The sequence below is a fragment of the Mustelus asterias genome, chromosome 19, assembly GCF_964213995.1.
Source record: "Mustelus asterias chromosome 19, sMusAst1.hap1.1, whole genome shotgun sequence".
Classification (NCBI taxonomy): Eukaryota; Metazoa; Chordata; class Chondrichthyes; order Carcharhiniformes; family Triakidae; genus Mustelus; species Mustelus asterias.
This window is the reverse complement of record NC_135819.1, coordinates 54,564,994-54,585,585: the sequence shown is the minus strand read 5'-3', so window position 1 is coordinate 54,585,585 and position 20,592 is coordinate 54,564,994. Positions and strand designations below refer to the sequence as shown.

General features: G+C 47.5%; 1 protein-coding gene across 1 annotated transcript in view; it reads left to right on the top strand.

The window, feature by feature from the left end:
* The window catches only part of LOC144507489 (protein monoglycylase TTLL8-like), a 74,745-nt gene that overhangs the window by 8,264 nt on the left and 45,889 nt on the right, over window positions 1–20,592 (top strand). Inside the window, exon 5 of the mRNA XM_078234615.1 lies at window positions 170–298. Within this exon, the coding sequence (XP_078090741.1) occupies window positions 170–298 (129 nt within the window). The remainder of the gene's footprint in view (window positions 1–169; window positions 299–20,592) is intronic.

Genomic DNA, 20,592 nt, shown 5'->3' with positions numbered 1-20,592 from the left:
TATATCAATCATATATTTTTAAGATTTATTTGCAAACTAGTGCACCATTGGACCATTGCATGTTGCTGTGTTGAAAATAAGTGCAGGTTAAGCATTCTTGCTGGCACTTCTATTTATATGTTTATTGTAGACTAACAATTTAATGATTAGATTTATTATCTTATTTCAGTCAAACATGATAACAAAAGAAATTCCCTACTTCATCTGGACAGTGCGAAGGAATGTAATTAACTGCCGCTGTTTACACAGAGATCAAATGATAAATCATTACGGCAAGAATGCATCTTTTACAACCAAAGTAAGAGATTTTCTTTAATTAAATTCCCTGATTATTTCTCCGTAATAACAGACTCACTTAGCATGAAATCTTGATTACAGAAAGCGAGACAATCCAGATCCCCATTGTCCATTGATCATTAATGATTCAGTTTCACAGAATCATAGAATCCCTACAGTGCAGCAGGAGGCCATTCAGCCCATCAAGTCTGAACCAACAACAATCCCACCCAGACCCTACCCCCGTAACCCCACATATTTACCCTGCTGGTCCCCCTAGCATTAAGGGGTAATTTACCATGGCCAATCCACCTAACCTGCACATCTTTGTTGAAGTTTTATATTTCTTTTGCCCTTCATCTCCCTTTTCCCCTTTTCTTTGAGGCACACACTTGCAAGAACTGTGGTTAGCTTGGGCCTCACGCTCCTCTTGTCAAGTGTTTGTGCTCAGTCAGCATGTGGGACAATTCTTTCTGTTCAGTCGGCAGGAAGTAAGCTTCTGTGTGGGATGATTGATTTTTTAAATTGTGTTCTGAATCTCCTGAGAGATGATTTGAACACAATTAAGCAGGATGAGATATGGATTTTAATTTGAACAAATGTACGGCATGTATTTTGGGATGGAATGATGTGATTCTATTTTGCAGTAGGTTAGTAGATTGTAATAAGTTGATAACCAGCCTCAGAAACACAAGGAAGACAGTGTGGGCAGCACGGTGGCACAGTGATTTGCACTGCTGCCTCACAGGTTCGATTCCAGGCTTGGGTGACTGTGTGGAATTTACACGTTCTCCCCGTGTCTACGTGGGTTTCCTCCCACACTCCAAAGGCCTAAAAGGTAGGGATATGTTCGGCACAACTTGTGGGGCCGAAGGGCCTGTTTTGTGCTGCAGTTTTTCTATGTTTCTACGTTTCTATGTGCAGGTTAGGTGAATTGGTCATGATAAATTGCCCCTTAGTGTCCCAAAATGTGTAGGTTAGGGGGATTAGCCATGATAAATGTGTGGGGTTAGGTGAGATAGGGTGGGGGAGATAGCCTGTCTAAGATACTTGGTCAGACAGTCGGTGCAGACCCGATGGGCCGAATGGCCTCTTCTGCACTGTATGGATTCTATTCTATTCTATGAAAATCACTCACCTCTGTCAACCCAAAGCAATGATGTGGAGATGCCGGCGTTGGACTGGGGTAAACACAGTAAGAAGTTTAACAACACCAGGTTAAAGTCCAACAGGTTTATTTGGTAGCAAAAGTGTGGCTTTTGCTACCAAATAAACCTGTTGGACTTTAACCTGGTGTTGTTAAACTTCTTACTGTGTTAACCCAAAGCAAGTCAGAGGAGGTGTAACTACTTTTTCCTAGACAGATGTTTTCTTGACCTGGTGATTGTGGCTGGTACACACAGTTGAAGGTTTTTGCAGGCAGGTGCAAGTGTAGTGCCACTGGACCCACAAAGGGATTTTTTTCACAATTCATTTTGTGAAGGGGCCAATGGGAAATGTCACATTTCATGATGTTCAACCATGAAACCATGCAGAAGAATCTGGATATAACTTTTAATCCTATTGCTTTTAAGTGAAAGAACGAAGGTTGTGTATTCAAGCTAAGCCAAATAGGCCACTCTGTGCAATGCTGCACATCTTCAATCTGATTTAGGTCCTTTCCCAGGTTAAGGAGCACCAACTGCCCAGCAACCAATCCAAGCATCTTAATCTTATGGTTGATTAAAACTGCCCTATATCTCCTTGTGTGAGAGCATGACAGATATCTCTCTGTGATTTGAAGCAGATATTAATGACTTTTGCATGAGCTCTTCTTCAACCTTTCCCAGTAGAACGAGCATTGACTTGATGAAATGAGGCCAGAATAAATCAATATACTGCTTTTTTATCATTAAGCGAACATTCAAATCGCTGTTCTGATTGAACCAGCTTTCTTTTCAACCTCTATGCAGGTCATATTGCAATAATAATGCAAAACAAATAAGTACACTACACAGAACCATATCGGTGGATCACAGAATGATGCAATCACATCATTTGGAAATGTTGTAATGCAGGAACTGTTATAGCCAATTTGCATACAGCAAACTTCCATGATCAGCAATGTGATAATGACCAGGCAATCTATTTTAGTGCTGTTGACTGGGGAATACATTTTGGCCTGGACACTGGGGATACTGTCCCTCTAGGGAACTTTCACAGTAACTTCATTACAGAGTTAATGAAAGCCTACTTGTGACTATTAAAATAAACTTTAAATAAACTTTTTCCTTTTTTTTGAACTAGTTCCACGTAATCTTTTACAGCTGCTCAAGCCGGCAGCTGGGGGCCTCAGTTTAACATCTCATCCAAAGACAGCAGCTCCAACAATGCAGCATTCCCGCAGCACTGCATGAGAGAGTTAGCCTTGATTTCTGAGCCCAAGCTGTGGAGTTCGAACTGGAACTCAAAGGCAGGAGCAGTACCGACTGAGCCACAGCTGACAGTGCTGAAACCAGTTAGATTCAGCACAAGCTGTTCCCAGAGGCAACTCACCCAAACAAAGACTTAAGTGCAGCCAGTCTAGGAGTGGCCCTCAGCGAAGTCCCAGGAGGATAGGTGGGAGCGGTTGCAGGAGGGGGACCAAGACACCCCTTGATTTGGGGCCAAACATCTACTCCTCAGACCCTCTGGTTGGCAGTTGTTGGACTCACTGAAGATTTCTGAGCTGGACACAAATTTCTAAATGGGATCACAGTTGATATTTAAGGGCCTGTTTCAGTGTCCACCGTGAAGCCTGGAACATAAGCACAATGAGTATTGTGTGCAGACTGCCTCAGTGCTAAACTATTTGGTTTTGTGCCTTTTTTTTCCCACCCAAAAAAGCAGCTGCAATGCATGGTGATGTCTACCCCGGATATCCCTAACTCCAAAGCATTCTTCTGTTTCCTCTCGCTCCTCAATGAGAGAATGTTTACACTTGCTGTTAGAGTGAGTGATGAAGAAATAAGGATATATTAAGAAGAAAAAGAGGAAAGCGGTAAATAAATTAGGCACATTTTTCAATGATGTGGTCATTAAAAAATGACTGGAGGCAGTGGCGGAGTAGTATTGTCACTTGACTAGTAACCCAGAGGTCCAGGTCAATGTTCTGGAGACACGGGTTCAAATTCCACTATGATAGATGGTGCAATTTGAATTCAATAAACCAATCTGGAATTAAACATCTAATGATGACCATGGAACCATTGTCAATTTGTCATAAAAACCCAACTGGTTTGCTAATGTCCTTCAGGGAAGGAAATCTGCCACCTTACTTGATCTGGCCGACATGTGACCCCAGAAGCACAGCAATGTGGTTGACTCTTAAAATGGTCCCTGAAATGGCCTAGCAAGCCACTCAATTCAAGGGCATTTAAGGATGGGCAATAAATGCTGGCCCAGCCAGCGATGCCCACATCCCATGAAAGAGTTAAAAAAACTTAACTGAAAGATGCAGGCCGGAATGTTACCACCGCTCATGCCGGCAGGATTTTCCCATCCAGCTGCAGTGAACGGAGATTTGGCTGGGCGCCAAACTCTCCAACCTCGCTGCAGTGAGAGCGTGGCGTGAATGGCCGGTAAGATCGTGCCTGTAGCATCCACTCTGTTTTCATGAATATAATCTGAAGGCAAATTTTCATTGCTTTCAGGCATTACTTTAGTTAAGGAAGATGGGTTTGTATTTGTAATACACAGTTAAATGTGCAGAGCATTGTCACTGGCCTTCTGCTATCTGTGTGAATTTTAATTAACAAAAATGGACAATAATTTCAGTTCCTTTTAATCACAGAATGTGAACGGTTCTCCAACAGGACCCCAAAGTTATATTGTTACAATCTGTCGCATTTATAATAAAGACAAATATTTTTCCTCCCTTTATAGCTGAAAGATAGTTTCTGATTGGCGGGGAGGTGATTGGCTAAAAGTACTTATTGCTATTGTAACCAGAAAATTCACTTTATCATACCATAACCAGGAAATCTAAGAAAATTGGATCAGTGGTAATAGTTAAATGAACACAGCCACAATACCTGTTACTACCTGTTTCAGCTTTGATCATTTTAAACTTTTTGGCACAAGGGGATCTTTGGGCTGGATTTGCATTCCAGGGTCCCCATTCCAGTCCCCAAGCTGGGGTGAATTCCAGCTTGGGGACTGGGAAATATTGATGGTGGGACCCTAAGAGTGATTCTGGAGAACTAACTTTGGGAGCTCCGTCCAGCCAAGGGCAGTGGGCAGACTCTTGAGGCTGGAGAGCAAGTAGGAGGCTCAGCTGCACTGATAGACCAGTGGTCACACCGTCAGAGGTAGGAGCTGATGATATAGGCGGGTGAAACCGAGGATGCCTCAAGATGAAGGTGTCCTCTCAAGAACGTTAAATACAGAGAGGCCACAGCTGCCAGGTCATCATTGTGCAAATGTAAACCCGCCACTGGATGGCCAGTGGTCACAGCTGTGATCCTAGGGCTATGTCAGATGAGGGGTTGGGGGTTTTCCTTGCAGGCGAGACAGTGCTGCCCCTTAACTCTGTTGCCCACATCCCCTCACCCATGATCTGGCCTCAGTGGGGGCCTGCATGCCGACTGCAAAAATTGGCAGAGTGGCCTTCAATGGCTGAGTTGGCTACCCACCAATTGGAGTGGGTGGCTGTCACCACCACTCTCGATCTAGCCTATTCCAAAATGGCCCAGAGGTGAGAGAAGGTCAGCAAACCGGCATGTTCCTTGGGGCGTGAAACTGTGGCCTCATCCTCCTCCTGTCCCATCTTGGCAACCACATGAAAAATCAGCCATTTGAGCCAAGACCGAATGTCTAATATCTAGATTTGATCAGGGTTCGTGGTACTTTGATCTACAGAAATAATCACAGAAGTGAATGAATATCCGAGCTTTTAGTTTCATACACAGTAAAGGACCACCATGTTCATTCCTGCATCACTTGGGTCAGTGGTTTCTGACAATGGACTTTGCATAGTATATTTATCTTAAGTTACATGATAGTGGTTGTTGCGATTAGACTGTTGGCTGGATCAATGAATTGCCGGAACATTTGGAAATAATCTTCATACACCACTGCATTTAAAAAAAATACATAAAGCTTGTGCCAAGTTGATCATCACTAGGTTTAAAGGAGATTTACGAGACAGATTGTTTACACAGAAAGTAGTGGGTACCTGGAACTCGTTGCCGGGAGAGGTAGTGGAAGCGGATACGGTAGTGACTTTTAAGGGGCGTCTTGACAAATACCTGAATAGGATGGGAATAGAGGGATATGGTCCCCGGAAGGGTAAGGGGTTTTAGTTCAGTCGGGCAGCATGGCCGGTGCAGGCTTGGAGGGCTGAAGGGCCTGTTCCTGTGCTGTAATTTTCTTTGTTCTTTGTTCTATCTTGCTTCCAACTTTTGTTTACTCTTAAACAGCTTGCGACAGGTTATTTTGAACACTTTCTATGGAAACCAGAAGTCAACAATCTTTGTATCAATTTCTCTGAATAATCCTTTCTGTAGCTGTAGCAACATTTTCATTCAAAGAGGCAGTTTGGCATTTTCATCACCTTACCTTTCTTTTGGTCTTGTTTTGCTTGAAATATTTTAAAATGGTATACCCTGGCGGCATCCCTTTGAAAAATTGCTGGCAGATGAATAACCAGCTCAATGAATCATACAAGTTATATTTTAAAGTTTGTTTATTACGGCTTAAATTAAAAGCAGATACCTCCTGTGTGGCCTTTAATGGAAAAGATTTATCCCTTCACGTAACTCATGCACTAAAGTTTGCAACTGGCACTTGCCAGAGGAGAATTATGTTTAATTGAAAAACAACCCCAGGCACCTTCAAGCTGATATTTACGAGGGATTAATCTGCCAGCCTCCAGTTTTGTCAATAGCCAGGCTTGCTAATTGGAGGGAAGTTTGTTTCTGGCAATGAGTTACACCCTTCGGCACCAACCAAAAAGTCCCTAAAGCAGGACAAATGAAGTCTGTTTCTCAGTTTATCTTCCTCTTCAAGTTGCAGAACACATCACATAAAATAATCAAATAATGAGACAGACACTATTTAAAGCAAAATTCTTTACACAAATCCCCAAAATCTACAGTGTGCAATTTAAACTGTACTACAATATGCATGTTTATACATGTATACAGTGATATCTTTCTGCGTTTAAAGAGTACTTCATTAATGTTAGTTGTATTAGAAATTATAAATGGACTCATTGTTCTAAAACAATGTATAGGTTTGTATAGCTATATTGAGTTGATTATAACCCTTTAAATCCTGTTTATTGGACACAGCAGATAGGTAGAGAGAATATCGAGAGCTGAGGGAGGGCACAAGGAGAGGAAAAGTGAGAGTAGAAAGGAACGGGGAGAGACAGAAAGACATGGAGAAAGGTAAGTGGGAGAGGAGAAGGGCTGAAAAGAGAAGGAAGGAGATGTTGGACAAGGGTCAGGAGCAGAACAAAAGGTGGAGTGGAGTTGTTCCTTCCTAACATTAAAAGTGCCATGCTAAGAACCAATTATAAATGCCCATTTTTAACTAATATATATTAATATTTCTACTTACATACTTTAATAGTAATTCATTTGGAGCCTAATTTTATTTATTTTTTTATTTGTCTAAGGTATGAGGGTGATGATAAGCAGGTGGTGAAGAGCAGTGAGATAATGTGACATAGTTCCTGTGGTGTAAGTACTCCTGCAGTGCTGTCGGACTTTCTCCAGAACTTTCTCCCAACAACACTGAGGGAATAGAGAAATAGTTCCAAGTCAGGGTGGTGTGCGGTTTGGAGGAGAACGTGCAGTTTGTGGTGCTCCCATACATATGTTGCCTTTGTACTTCTAGGTAGCTGTCACCTACTTCTAGGTTCTGGGTTTGGCCAAAGGAATCTTGGTGAGTCGCTTCAGCAAATCTTGTAGATGGTGTATGATGTGCTATCAATAAGGCGAAAGACTACCGATGTGCCAATACAAGTGTAGGCTTTTATTCACAACAGAATCAGGAGCAGATCCCAACAAATAACTGACCTGGACTGAACAAGGGGGAGGAGACAGCCAACTTTATACTAGGTGCCGAGGGGAGGAACCAAACTGGAAGGGGATGTGTCCAGGTATGACAAGCACACACAACGGTGGTCCATATAGGATAAAGGCACAACTGAGGTCCACCACATTCACCCCTTCCTTTAAAAAAACAACACGGGGGTGAAGCGGAAACAATATTACAAGTCCAGATGAACCGGTGGCTTGATCCGCCATCGCGATCGTTGTAGTGCAGGTCGCAGAGTCGTCCGAGCAGGGAGCGATGTCGGCCCAGGCTCCGTACAGTGAGCGTCGAGAAAAGGCGCCAGATGGTGTGAAGCGGACCGATCCGTCGTCCCGTCCAGTCATCGGGTACTGCATGGCGACGGCTCCGGCGACTCAAGCGAGCTGTACACAGGGGCGAGAGGAGTGAGCAGTGGCCCTGGTGGCGTATGGGGAACAGTGGGAACCGGAGCTAGGGGGTGGGGGGCCGCAACAGGCTCTGGGCACACTACATTGGAGACAGGGACAGAGGGAGGAAGAGGCGCAGCAATCTCCGAGTGGACAACACCAGGGACCGTGGGGCGGAAGGATGTGGTGACCTCAGGGGCACCCGCGGGTGCCAAGTCACGGACAGAAACCGTGTCCTCCTGCCCATCAGGGTACGCTACATAAGCGTATTGAGGATTAGCGTGGAGCAATTGGACCTCCTCGACCAAGGGATCTGCCTTATGGGTCCGGACATGCTTCTGAAGCAGGACGGGCCCTGGGGACATCAGCCAATCCGGGAGCGAAGTACCCGAGGAGGACTTCCTGGGAAATGAAAACATCCGCTCGTGAGGGGTCGTATTGGTCGCTGTGCACAAGAATGACCTAATGGAATGTAATGCGTCCGGAAGGATGTCTTGCCAACAGCTGACTGGAAGGCCCCTAGACCGTAGCGCTAATAGAACGGCCTTTGTCGTGGTTCCCCAGGACGACAATTTATTCACATCGATTAAAACAGAGAGTCTGAGCAGCGATCTTCCAAGCAGTAGACTTTATTTCCCAGCACAACAGAATAAAGTCGGGATGTCCGGAACAATCCGACGAGCCCTCAGGCTTACAGTCTTTTTATGTACATTTCAGCTTCATATCTCAAGATCCTTATCTCACTTTTACAGCCTGTCCTTGGTTGTTATCTTACTTCACAGCCCGACCTTTCTTTGGCCACCATTGTTTTAGTTGACCCTTTATCTGTTTTATTTGCAATTGGTCGCTCCCTGTTATATCTCTTTGTTTCTTAAACCATGGTGGTTATGACTCTTGCTTTTATCTGAACTTTTCTGTTTGTACAATAATCGTGGTTTTGCTGACTTAGGCCGAATGTGTTAGAAAAAACCTAACTCATACAATATCCAGTACAATTTCCCTTACACCTTCCAGACGGTTGCGTTCTCCCCCGCTCTACTTGACCATTTCCCCTGGGGTTATAGCTAGTGGTGCGGCTGGAGGCAACGCCTTTGGTGAGCAGGTACTGCCGCAGCCCGTCACTCATGAAAGAGGACCCACGATCGCTATGGACATAGGCTGGGAAGCCGAACAGGGTGAAGAGTGTGGTCAGGGTCCGAATCACTGTAGCCGTGGTCATGTCCGAGCAGGGGAAGGCAAAAGGGAAACGTGAGTATTCATCAATGATATTCAGGAAATAAACATTGCGGTTAGAGGAGGGGAGGGGGCCTTTAAAGTCAATGCTAAGGCGCTCAAACGTGCGAGTGGCCTTTACAAGGTGCGCTCTACCTGGCTGATAGAACTGCGGTTTGCACTCAGCGCAGACCCTGCATTGCCTGGTAATCGTCTGAACTTCCTCGAGGGAGTAGGGCAGGTTACTGGACTTGACAAAGTGGAAACGTCTGGTGACACCCGGGTGACAGAGGTCGTTATGGAGGGACTGTAGCTGGTCTAGTTGGGCGCTGGCACATGATCCACGGGACAGGGCATCTGGGGGCTCATTGAGCTTCCCGACTGGTACATGATGTCACATCTGTAGGTGGAGAGCTCAATCCTCCACCGCAAGATCTTGTCATTCTTAATCTTGCCCTTTTGCCTGGTGTCAAACAGGAAGGCAACTGACCGCTGGTCCGTAATTAAGGTGAATCGTTGGCCCGCAAGATAATGGCGCCAGTGCCGGACGGCTTCCACGATGGCCTGGGCCTCCTTCTCGACCGAGGAGTGTCGAATCTCAGGGCCTTGTAAGGTCCGGGAAAAGAAGGCCACCGGACGGCCCCTCTGGTTAAGGGTGGAGGCTAGGGCAAAGTCAGACGCATCACTTTCCCCTTGGAATGGGATGGATTCGTCCACAGCGTGCATCGCGGCCTTCGCGATGTCCACTTTGATGTCGTCAAAGCCCGACGGGCCTCCTCCGCCAGGGGAAAAGAGGTCGATTTGAGGAGCGGACGGGCTTTATCCGCGTAATGGGGAACCCACTGGGCATAATAGGAGAAGAAGCCCAGGCATCTCCTCAGTGCTTTGAGGGTAGTAGGAAGGGGAAGCTGCATAAGGGGACGCATACGGGCTGGGTCGGGGCCAAGGACACCATTTTCTATCACGTACCCAAGGATGGCAAGGCGGCGTGTCCGGAAAACACACTTCGCCTCATTATATGTGAGGTTCAGGAGAGTGGCCGTACAAAGGAATTTTTGTAGGTTGGCATCATGATCCTGCGGGTCATGGCCACAGGTGGTGACATTATCCAGATACAGGAAAGTGGCCCGTAGCCCGTGCTGGTCCACCATTTGATCCATGGCCCGCTGAAAGACTGAGACCTCATTGGTGACACCAAAGGGGACTCGGAGGAACTGGTAGAGGCGGCCATCCGCCTCAAAGGCAGTATATGGGCGATCCTCCGAGCGGATAGGGAGCTGGTGGTAAGCCGATTTCAAATCGATCGTCGAGAAAACCCTATAGTGCGCGATGCGGTTGACTATGTCTGCGATACGGGGAAGAGGATACGCATCTAGTTGGGTATACCTGTTTATGGTCTGGCTGTAGTCAATCACCATGCGGTGTTTCTCCCCCGATTTAACTACGACCACTTGCGCGCTCCAGGGGCTGGTGCTGGCCTGGATAACCCCTTCCCGGAGCAAACGTACCTCGGACCGAATGAAGGCCCGGTCATCCGCACTATAGCGCCTACTCTTGGTGGCTATATGCCTACAATCCAGGGTGAGGTTATCAAATAAGGGGGCGGGGGGGGGGTGATCTTGAGGGTCGAGAGACTGCAGGTGGTGCGCGAGGGGCGCTGCAGTGACGGCGCCTTGCAGACGGAGAGCGGGGGATAAGGGCCATCATACTGCAGGGTGATGCTCCTATGATGGCTGAGGAAATCTAACCCCAGCAGTACAGCTGCGCAGAGTCGCGGCAGCACGAGGAGCCGAAAACGCTCGTAGGCTGTGCCCTGTACCGTCAGCGTCACCAAGCAGCACCCGAGGACCTCCACTGAGTAAGAATTCAGGGCCATGGAGATGGTCTGGCTCCAGGGTCGCACGGGAAGGGCATGTTGACGCACTGTGCGAGGCTGTATAAAAATTTCTGTGCTCCCACAGTCGAACAGGCAGTTTTCTGCATGATCATTTACCTTGATCTCCATTATTGACTTAGAGAGTTGATGAGGCTGCGACTGGTCCAGGCAAATCGATGCCACCGTCGAATCCAAGAAGAATCCGTCTTCGTCCCCGTCTGATGACGTCATGGATAAAGCTTCCTGCTCAGCGCGTCTTGATGCCAGTCTCAAAGATGGTGATTCCCGCACTTCCGGTGACCGCATCAAAGATGGCGATTCCCGCGCTTCCGGTGACCGCATCAAAGATGGTGATTCCCGCACTTCTGGTGACCGCATTAAAGATGGCGATTCGCGCACAGCCGCCGCCTGCATTAAAGATGGCTGCGCCCGCGGAACACACGTGGCGCCACGAGGCTTCGGAAGCGGCTTTGCCCGGCAGACTTTTGTGAAGTGGCCTAGCTTACCGCATCCGGAGCAAATCGCGTCCTTCGCCGGGCAGCGACGCCGAGGGTGCTTGGGTAGACCGCAAAAGTAACATTTGGGCCCCGCCGGAACAGCCGTCGCGGTGGAGCCGTTGGTAGAACGGGATGCAGGGTAAGACCCGAGATTGTGAGAGGCCGCTTCTAACGTTTCAGCCATCGTGGCTGTTCTTCGGAGATCTCGGTCATCTTGTTCCAGCAGGCGCTGCCGGATGTATGTAGACTCAATGCCCGCAACGTAGGCGTCGCGGATCAGGTCCTCAGTGTTCTGAGCTGCTGTAACAGCCTTACAGTCACAAGCTCGAGCTAGGACCCGCAGGGCGCGCAGAAATTGGGCGCACGATTCTCCTGGCTGCTGCTTGCGGGTAGTTAGGAGATGTCTGGCGTAAACCACGTTAGGGCTCTTTCGGAACTGCCCTTTTAGGAGTTTGATAGCGTCCACGTATGTAGCAGTGTCCCGGAAGATTCCATAGACAGCTTCGCTTACCCGGGCGCGGAGCACGTGGAGTTTAGCGTCGTCGGTGTCGATGGCCGTAGCAGTGTCGACGAATGCTTCGAAGCAGTCCAGCCAATGATCGAATTTATCAGAGGCTCCAACCTCTTGAGGGTCTAATGCTAACTTGTCGGGTTTTAGAAACTGCTCCATGCTGGTCAACTGTTGTGAATAAAATTGATGCGCTATCAATAAGGCGAAAGACTACCGATGTGCCAATACAAGTGTAGGCTTTTATTCACAACAGAATCAGGAGCAGATCCTAACAAATAACAGACCTGGACAGAACAAGGAGGAGGAGACAGCCACCTTTATACTAGGTGCCGAGGGGAGGAACCAAACTGGAAGGGGATGTGTCCAGGTATGACAAACACACACAACGGTGGTCCATATAGGACAAAGGCACAACTGAGGTCCACCACAGTGTACACGGCTACTGCTGTGATGTGGAGATGCTGGCGTTGGAGTGGGATGGGCACAGTAAGAACAAAGAACAAAGAACAGTACAGCGCAGGAAACAGGCCCTTCGGCCCTCCAAGCCTGTGCCGCTCCTTGATCCAACTAGACCATTCGTTTGTATCCCTCCATTCCCAGATTGCTCATGTGACTATCCAGGCAAGTCTTAAACGATGCCAGCGTGTCTGCCTCCACCACCCTACTTGGCAGTGCATTCCAGGTCCCCGCCACTCTCTGTGTAAAAAACATCCCTCTGATATCTGAGTTATACCTCGCCCCTCTCACAACACCAGGTTAAAGTCCAACAGGTTTATTTGGTACCACGAGCTTTCGGAGCGTTGCTCCTTCATCAGGTGAGCATGAAGGAGCAGGTTGCTTTGACCTGGATGGCGTTGAGCTTCTAAGTGTTGCTGGAGCTGCACTCACCCAGGCAAGTGGAGAGTATTTCATCACACTCCTGACATGTGTTTTGTAGTTGGGGAGTCAGGTGAGTTACTTGCTGCAGAGTTCCCAACCTCTTATTGTGTTTTGTTAAAGGCTGCACTGATGTCTGGAGCTAAGAAATCCAGACTGAGGTGACATCTACATTTTGGCTACAGTTGGAGTGTGTTAGAAAGAGATACAGGAAGAGACAACAAGATTCAAAAATGGCCGAAATCTTGAGGTCTGTGTTTTGTGCGAGATTCACCGCTAGCATGGTGAGAGATGCAAAGTATGTTGATATGGAATTTAAAGAAAAAGAGGTGTTTGCAGTACAGGAGAGTGGGGAGATAATGTGTCAATGAAGATCAAACACATACCAGTTTTAAACTGACAACCGTTTCTGGCAATCAACAAACTGAGGAACGGTAGCTGGAAGCCTCAGGTGGAAAGACAAAGGGTAACTGAGGAAGGATGTTCTTGCTCTTGAGGGAGTGCAGCAAAGGTTTACCAGGCTGATTCCGGGGATGGCGGGACTGATGTATGAGGAGAGATTGACTAGGTTAGGATTGTTTTCGCTGGAGTTTAGATGAATGCAGGGAGATCTCATAGAGACTTATAAAATTCTAACAGGACTAGACAGGATAGATACAGGGAGGATATTCCCGATGGTGGGGGAGTCCAGAACCGGGGTCACAATCTGAGGATTCAGGGTAGACCATTTAGGACGGAGGTGAGGAGACATTTCTTCACCCAACGAGTGGTGAGCCTGTGGAATTCATTACCACAGGAAGTAGTTGATGCCAAAACATTGAATGTATTTAAGAGGCGGCTGGATATAGCACTTGGAGTAAATGGGATCAAAGGTTATGGGAAGAAAGCAGAATTAAGCTATTGAGTTGGATGATCAGCCACGATCGAAATGAATGGTGGAGCAGGCTTGAAGGGCCAAATGGCCTCCTCCTGCTCCATCCTTCTGTGTTTCTATGTTTCTGTTTCTATGTTTCTATGTTTTCTACGCAATTCCAGCTGGAACAGCTAACTTATTTTAAGTTTTGCAGGGAAGTGGGAGGTTAAAGATAGTAGGAGCCTGAACATGAAAAAAAGTTATTGAAAAGTGAAAAAAAAAACATTTAAAGCTAAAATTAATCTAAAATATTTAGTTGAAGGGAAAAGCAGATGGGGAGTGCAGTCTGTGTTTCCGTTCCAGACAGCTGGAGACTTGAAATTTTAAAATAACATATTGAAGTGTGCCGCTGGAAACTGCTCATTGCTATTGGAAAATCAAATCAAAGTGCTGCAGAGATAATAATGCCCAAATGAGGATTGCACAGTAAATTTTACACATTACCAGTTAATCCCCCATGACATGGAAGTCAAGTATTGAGGGTTTGAGGATGAACATACTTGAACTGGACCAAGATGGGACAGTGGGGAATCATAGAAACGTATGAGGATACAAGGAGGGGGGGCCACATTTTTTACTTGGACTATTCCTCCTCTCAAAAGAATGTCCATTATATTATTTGATATACTGGAGAAACAACAGAAGAACTAGTCGGTTTTCACAAGCAGTGAAAATTTATTAACTGGGTTTGTGCTTAGGCATGTTCACTAGGATGTTGCAATAAATGGTGTTATGGTTTACTAATGATATATAAGAGATGGGTAAACACGTTGTGGGTTCATTTATTGAGACTAGGCACTTGAAAAGATATCTACATGTATAGAAGCTTGAAGAGGTCAACAGCAGAGCTGTGTTCTGCTCACAGGCCAAAGTGAAACTGGGACTGGATCAGATGACACACTGGAATGTTAACATTTATTGCAAAAGGACTGGCGTATGTAAGTAGAGAAGTGTTGTGGCAATTGTATAGGGTGTCAGTGAGACCACATTTGGAATACTATGTGCAGGTTTGGTCTTATTTGAGGAAGGATGTGGTGGCATTGGAGGCAGTTCAAAGGAGGTTTACCAGATTGATCCTGGGGATGAGAGAGTTGACGTATGAGGAGAGAGATTAAACAGTTTGGGCTTATATCCGCTGCAGTTTAGAAGGATGAGAGGGGATCTGATCAAGGTGTATAAAATACTAAAAGGGATTGATAAAGTAAACACAGACCAAATGCTTCCCCTTGAGGGGCAATCTAGAGGTCAGGCTGAGAGGCGGTAGATTTAAAATTGAGATGAGGAGCAACTACTTCTTGCAGAGGGTGGTGAATTTGTAGGACTCGCTGCCCCTTAGCGCGGTGGAGTCTGAACCGTTAAATGGTTTCAAGAAGGAGATAAATATATTTCTGATGAAAAAAGGGATAAGGGGGTATCGAGAACAGGTAGGGAGGTGGATTTGAGACTAGAGAGAGATCAACATTGAATGGCGGAGCAGGCTAAAAGGGCTGAATTTGCCTACTTCTGCTCCTAATTCCTATGTTCCCTTCCAGTAGTGTCATGCTGCTATCCCTTCAAGGCGTGTTACAATATCCCCATTTCTTTTCAAAGATGCTGGCCCCTTCCAAAGTAGTATAACATTTTACAATTCATGCTCCTGTTTAGTCACCATCATGTAAGAATTGATAAATCTATGAGTCTGTAAATGTAGTCTGCTGGTATATCCAGATTTCGTAATGGTAACCTTGTCTGGATCATTCTTGGATGTTGTTCCTTGTTGCATTTGGGACCTTACCTGATATTATGATTAATGCTGAATGAATTTTGCTACTTTTCTAATTGGGCTGTTTGGCCACGATTCTCCCATCCGCGCCCAGCCACTTTTCTGGCGGATCTGGCATCTGTGGCCTTGAATGGGGATTTGCGCATGCGCGGGAAACGCGTGGGCATCTCCCAGAGCGGGCGAACAGTCGCCTGCCAGACCACGCTGGAAACCGACGGGAAGGCACGTACGTAATTTTAATCTTTTTAAAATTTATTTTAAATATGTAGATTAGTTAATTATCGGGACCTTTCAGATCCCGATTGAATCTCCCACCCTGCCAGGAGTACTTCATTCCGGTGGGTTTTAGAGTAGCTCCCACGTTCGGGGAACTAGTTTTGTAGCCAATTCAACACTTTTGGGAGAATCGCCCCCTATGAGTGGGTTCATCAAGAGCATGATGCTGTTATCTTAGGAAGTGGGTAATTAGGACATGTGGCAGAATTTGGTGAGTCATACTGACAACAATATGCAAATATTTTGTCTTTGTCCTTATTAGGATTAGGATTTAGCAGAAAACAGGATTTGTTAGTCCTGAGCATTTCTTGGTCCTTTCGGGGACCCCGCCAGAATGAATGGGGGGCAATCGGGGCACTCCAGGGCTTCGGGCGGTGGGGCGGTGTATCCCCCTGGGCATGGGCACCCTGGCAGTGGTAGCCTGTGCTCCCTGGCACTGTCCAAGGGGCAAAGTGCCCATGCCCAGGGGGCACCTTGGCACTGCCGATCGGGCATTGGGCAGTGCCAAGGGGGCGGGGCCTACTGTGGGTGGGGGCTGGGTGCAATCGGTGGGGGTGGGGGCTCCCGCTGCCACTCTGCAGACAGGATTGGTCTGGGATGGAGGGGGGGCAGCGATTGCGGCGGGCAGGCTGGGGGGGTTTGGTCTGAGGGGGTCGGGGAGGGGGGGAAGGGGGGGGGAGGCTGCCTCCAGGGGAGGCCTGCCTCTGAGGGGGTCTGACTTTGGGGTGTCAGTGGGAGGGTTCTGATGGGGCGAGGGGTCGCCACTGCTGCTGGGGGGGTGGGCTGGACATTGGGGCGCACCAGGGCGGGGGGGAGGTTAGGGCTGGTCCGGGAATTGTTGTGGGGGGCCACGATCGGGCCGGGGGGGGGCTGGAAGGGCAGCACAGTGGGGATCCCAGGCCAGTGATCAAGTTGGCCAGCAAACGGGGAGACTGACAGATCGGGGCCACTGCGCATGTGCAGATTTCCAGAACTGTCAGACTCCGGTGCGAATAGGCCCCCCCGCGCCCCCCCCAGGTTTTTAATGAGATTCACGACTGGGACCTCTGCATTGCAGAGTGCGGAATTTCGGGTGAGAAGCTGACCTGTCAGAACTGGCGCGATCTAGAACAGTTTTGCAGCCAATTCAGCACTTTTGGGAGAATCGCCCCCTATGAGTGGGTTCATCAAGAGCATGACACTGCTTTCTTAGGAAGTGGGTAATTAGGACGTGTGGCAGAATTTGGATGAGTTATACTGACAACAACATGCAAATATTTTGTCTTTGTCCTTATTAGGATTAGGATTTAGCAGAAAACAGGATGTGGTAGTCCTGAGCATTTCTTTGTATTGACGATGAAACCAACTGCAAATGTGACTGAATTCAACTCAGTATCCCTGTGACAGGACTCATTCTTGTAACAAGGTGACACTTCATGGAGGAAGAGGACCTGGGCAGATGCAAAGAGCCAAAATGTCCATTTGCCCACACACCTACATTGGCAAGACAAAGGGAGTCAGTAACAAGATATGAAGTGAAAATATATAAACAATTACAACCAGAACTGTGGAACTTTATGACACTTGCACAGTATTAGTGCCATTGCCTGGATTTTCTTCTGGAAAGCCACCAAATTCCAGAGAGAGAAGGATGAATAATGAAGGTAAGTGGGATAGAGAAGCCTCCCATTGAACCTTCAACCCTTTAAAGGACTGCTGGAGATTCCCTCTAACCTATCTCAGGATGGGTCTCACTGCCTGCCCCGCCACATGCAGCAATGGGCAACATTCAGGTTTCCATATTTCTCTTCATTTCTCTGTTGAAATGCTGCCTCCCAGCTTCAACTGTTCATTATGAGACTGTCACCCTCATGACTGTATCAGCAGGCAGACCCCTGGTTGTCGACAGGCAGAGACAGGTTAAAGATGCTCCTTTGGAGCAATCCAAGCAAAAGCGGATGAAGTCTGGCAAAAAGGAGACTTTGCTGCCTTGGACTCTGGATGGTTTGCCGTTTCTTGTTGCTGAAGATATCGCTTGGTGCTGTAGCACTTGATTTCCAGCCCAGTCAGGAACAAATTCCAGGGAAACTAATATTTTGAGATTCAGTATATGACGACTGTAATATGTGACAAATAGGAGGAATATGTGGTATTGAATGGTTTCCAATCATAGAATCCCTACAGTGCAGAAAGAGGCTATTTGGCCCATCGAGTTTGCACTGACAACAATCCCACCCAGGCCCTATCTCCGTAACCCCACATTTTTACTCCGCTAATCCCTCTAACCTATGCATCCTGGGACACTAAGGGGCAATTTAGTATGGCCAATCCACCTAACCTGCACATCTTTGGACTGTGGAGCACCCCAAGGAAACCCACGCAGACACGGGGAGAATGTGCAAGCCCCACACAGACAGTGACCCAAGCCGAGAATCGAACCCAGGTCCCTGGAGCTGTGAGGCAGCAGCGCGCCATCGTGCCGCCCATACTCTCCACCACTGGAGTATTTCTTACCACGTGTGTGGAATCTTCCACTCTGACATCAAAGCTCGTCAGCAGGTGTGGAAGTGCGAGTGACTTCCATTGGGTTGGGGGAGGGGTTGTGTGTGGCACGCTTGTGCTATTTAGCTCATTACTTATACATCCGTGCGGAGAACAGCAAATCTCATAGTAGGGCAGGCAGCAAATCACCATTCCTGCTGTTACCTCATGGGCTCCAATGTCCGGGTGCCATATTTGAAGGGCATTCGGATAGCCATCTACTTGTTACAGGTCTGGAGCTCCGGATTCTCATAAGGATACAGTCATGATGGTGACAGGCAACTGTGTATAAATGCACAGGGATATCACACAGGAGTTTGGGTTGCAGCACTCACCAGCAGTTGCGATATCTGCATTGAATGTGTGCCAGCCCCTCTATGCTCTCAATCACAAACCAGTTACAGGACAAACAGCTTCTCACTGGGGAGGACACAGCAGCTGCAATAGGCATGCATACTCCCGAACTGCTCATGCAACCATTGGGATCACAATCGGTCCTTGTCTTTTTCTGCAGGAGAATAACACTTGTAACAAGTGTGTGTGGGCCAAGACCATGGGGGAATGGAAAATAAGTCCTTAGCCAGCATGAGAAAATGGCTGTCAAGCTAGCTGGAGCGGAGCTGCACCTTGCCTGTGCTGAGGGTAAGATAGGACTCCCCCAGAAAGCCAGTAGAGATATTTCCAGTTTGCAGTTGTCATCTGCATTCACTGAGTGTGAGGTGACTTAAGTTAACGAGGTTGCATCAATCACTAAAACATTATTTGCTCTATTGCAGGTACTGACAAGAAACTGGTGAGGACCAGAAGCTGGACCAGCCACAGCCCCAGTCCCAACCCTACCTCTCAGAATCCTCAGAGGATGCACCATCACGGTGTTCACCTGCACCCTCCACCAGCACAGATACATTCACCTTGGTGGGTCCAAGTTCCAGAGTAGCCTTGGGGTCATAATCTGGTGAACATATCACGGACACAGGTCCACAGCTGGCGGAAGCAGTGACAGCCAGGGTCTCTGACACTCAGAGACTGCTGGAGACTAAACCCCTGCAAAGCTCCAAGCTGATGATGAGGCCCTAGGTGACCTGTTAGAGATGCAGGGAGATGGGGAACATCAGGCAGAGTTGCCGGAGGCCATAGGCTGGAGAAGTCCATCCACAATCTGTCTGCTATCATGGCAGACTCCATGTAAAAGGGGCAGCCGCCTTGGAGACCCAGGTCCAGCAGAACGCACCATGGTTGCCAGATTTGCGGTTTGACGCACTCCATCACTCTAGGTATTGGTCCTTCACCTCAAAGGGTCGGGGAGGGCACCCAAATAGAGGAGGAGCACAGGCCAGACACCCTGGAGGTTTCAGCACCAGACACTCCAAGGTTGCCTTGCTCTTCCCCTTCCCAACTGGCAGTGACCCCATCTCCACCAGCAGGTCAGGCTGAGGAATGTGAACCTGCAACTGAGCAGGAGACCATTAGCAGGCCGGGGCTCTCAAAGTCCAGAGGACGCCCACCAAAGTCCTCACAGACAACAGGACATCGCAGTCAGCAGATTGCCTCCACCTCAGCTGCGGATGTAGCACCTGTACCGAGGTATAGGGGAAGTAAAATGATGAAGTATTGAAGGTATACAGGTGGCACTGGTGTACACTAATTGTATATAGTTCGGACATGTAAATATATGTTCACTTTCACTGTGCGGAATTCGCCTGGATTCCATCTTGCCGCTAGTTTTTGCTGTTGGCACTTGGCGTGAGTGAGATTCTGAGCGGTGTTCATAAAGGCGAGGGCAGTATTTACTGATCTCAAAGTTTTGATCAAAGTGAAGCTTGCTAGATGCACGACACTTTATAAACAGTTGTAAAACTGAACGTTCTAAATTCCTGCTAACAGGGAGCTTAATTTGGACGGGGAACTTAATTCTGGGGAGGTGGCCGTTCACGAATGCTGATGCATTTAATTAGGATTCTCGACATTGATCCTCAGGAAGCTCGGACTCACTTTTAACCTGCCTTTAAAGTCCTGGAATCAGGTCCCTCCTGTTCATCTTGCCATTGGGAAGCTGATTTTTGGTCACTGACCAAATTAATTTCTTTTGCCCAGCATGCTTCCAGCTGCTGGCAGGACTAGAACATTCCGTCCCATGTCTGTTGTAGACTAATTGATGGAGATTGATTGCTGAGATTAGTCAGCGACACCAATGTCTTTGTGATGTGTGACTTACAGGACAGAAGGAGCTGAACTAGATGGACCTTGGTTTTTCTTTCTCAATTGCTCAGTAGGAAGAAGTGGTAGCTTAATGGGAGTGTGATTGGACTAGTAGCCCAGCAACCTAGGCTAATGGTCCATATGGTTCGTTAATGTCCTTTAGGGAAGGAAAATAGGCAATCAGGAATTAAATGCTAGCCTTTCCTGTGATGCTCTCACAGCCCAT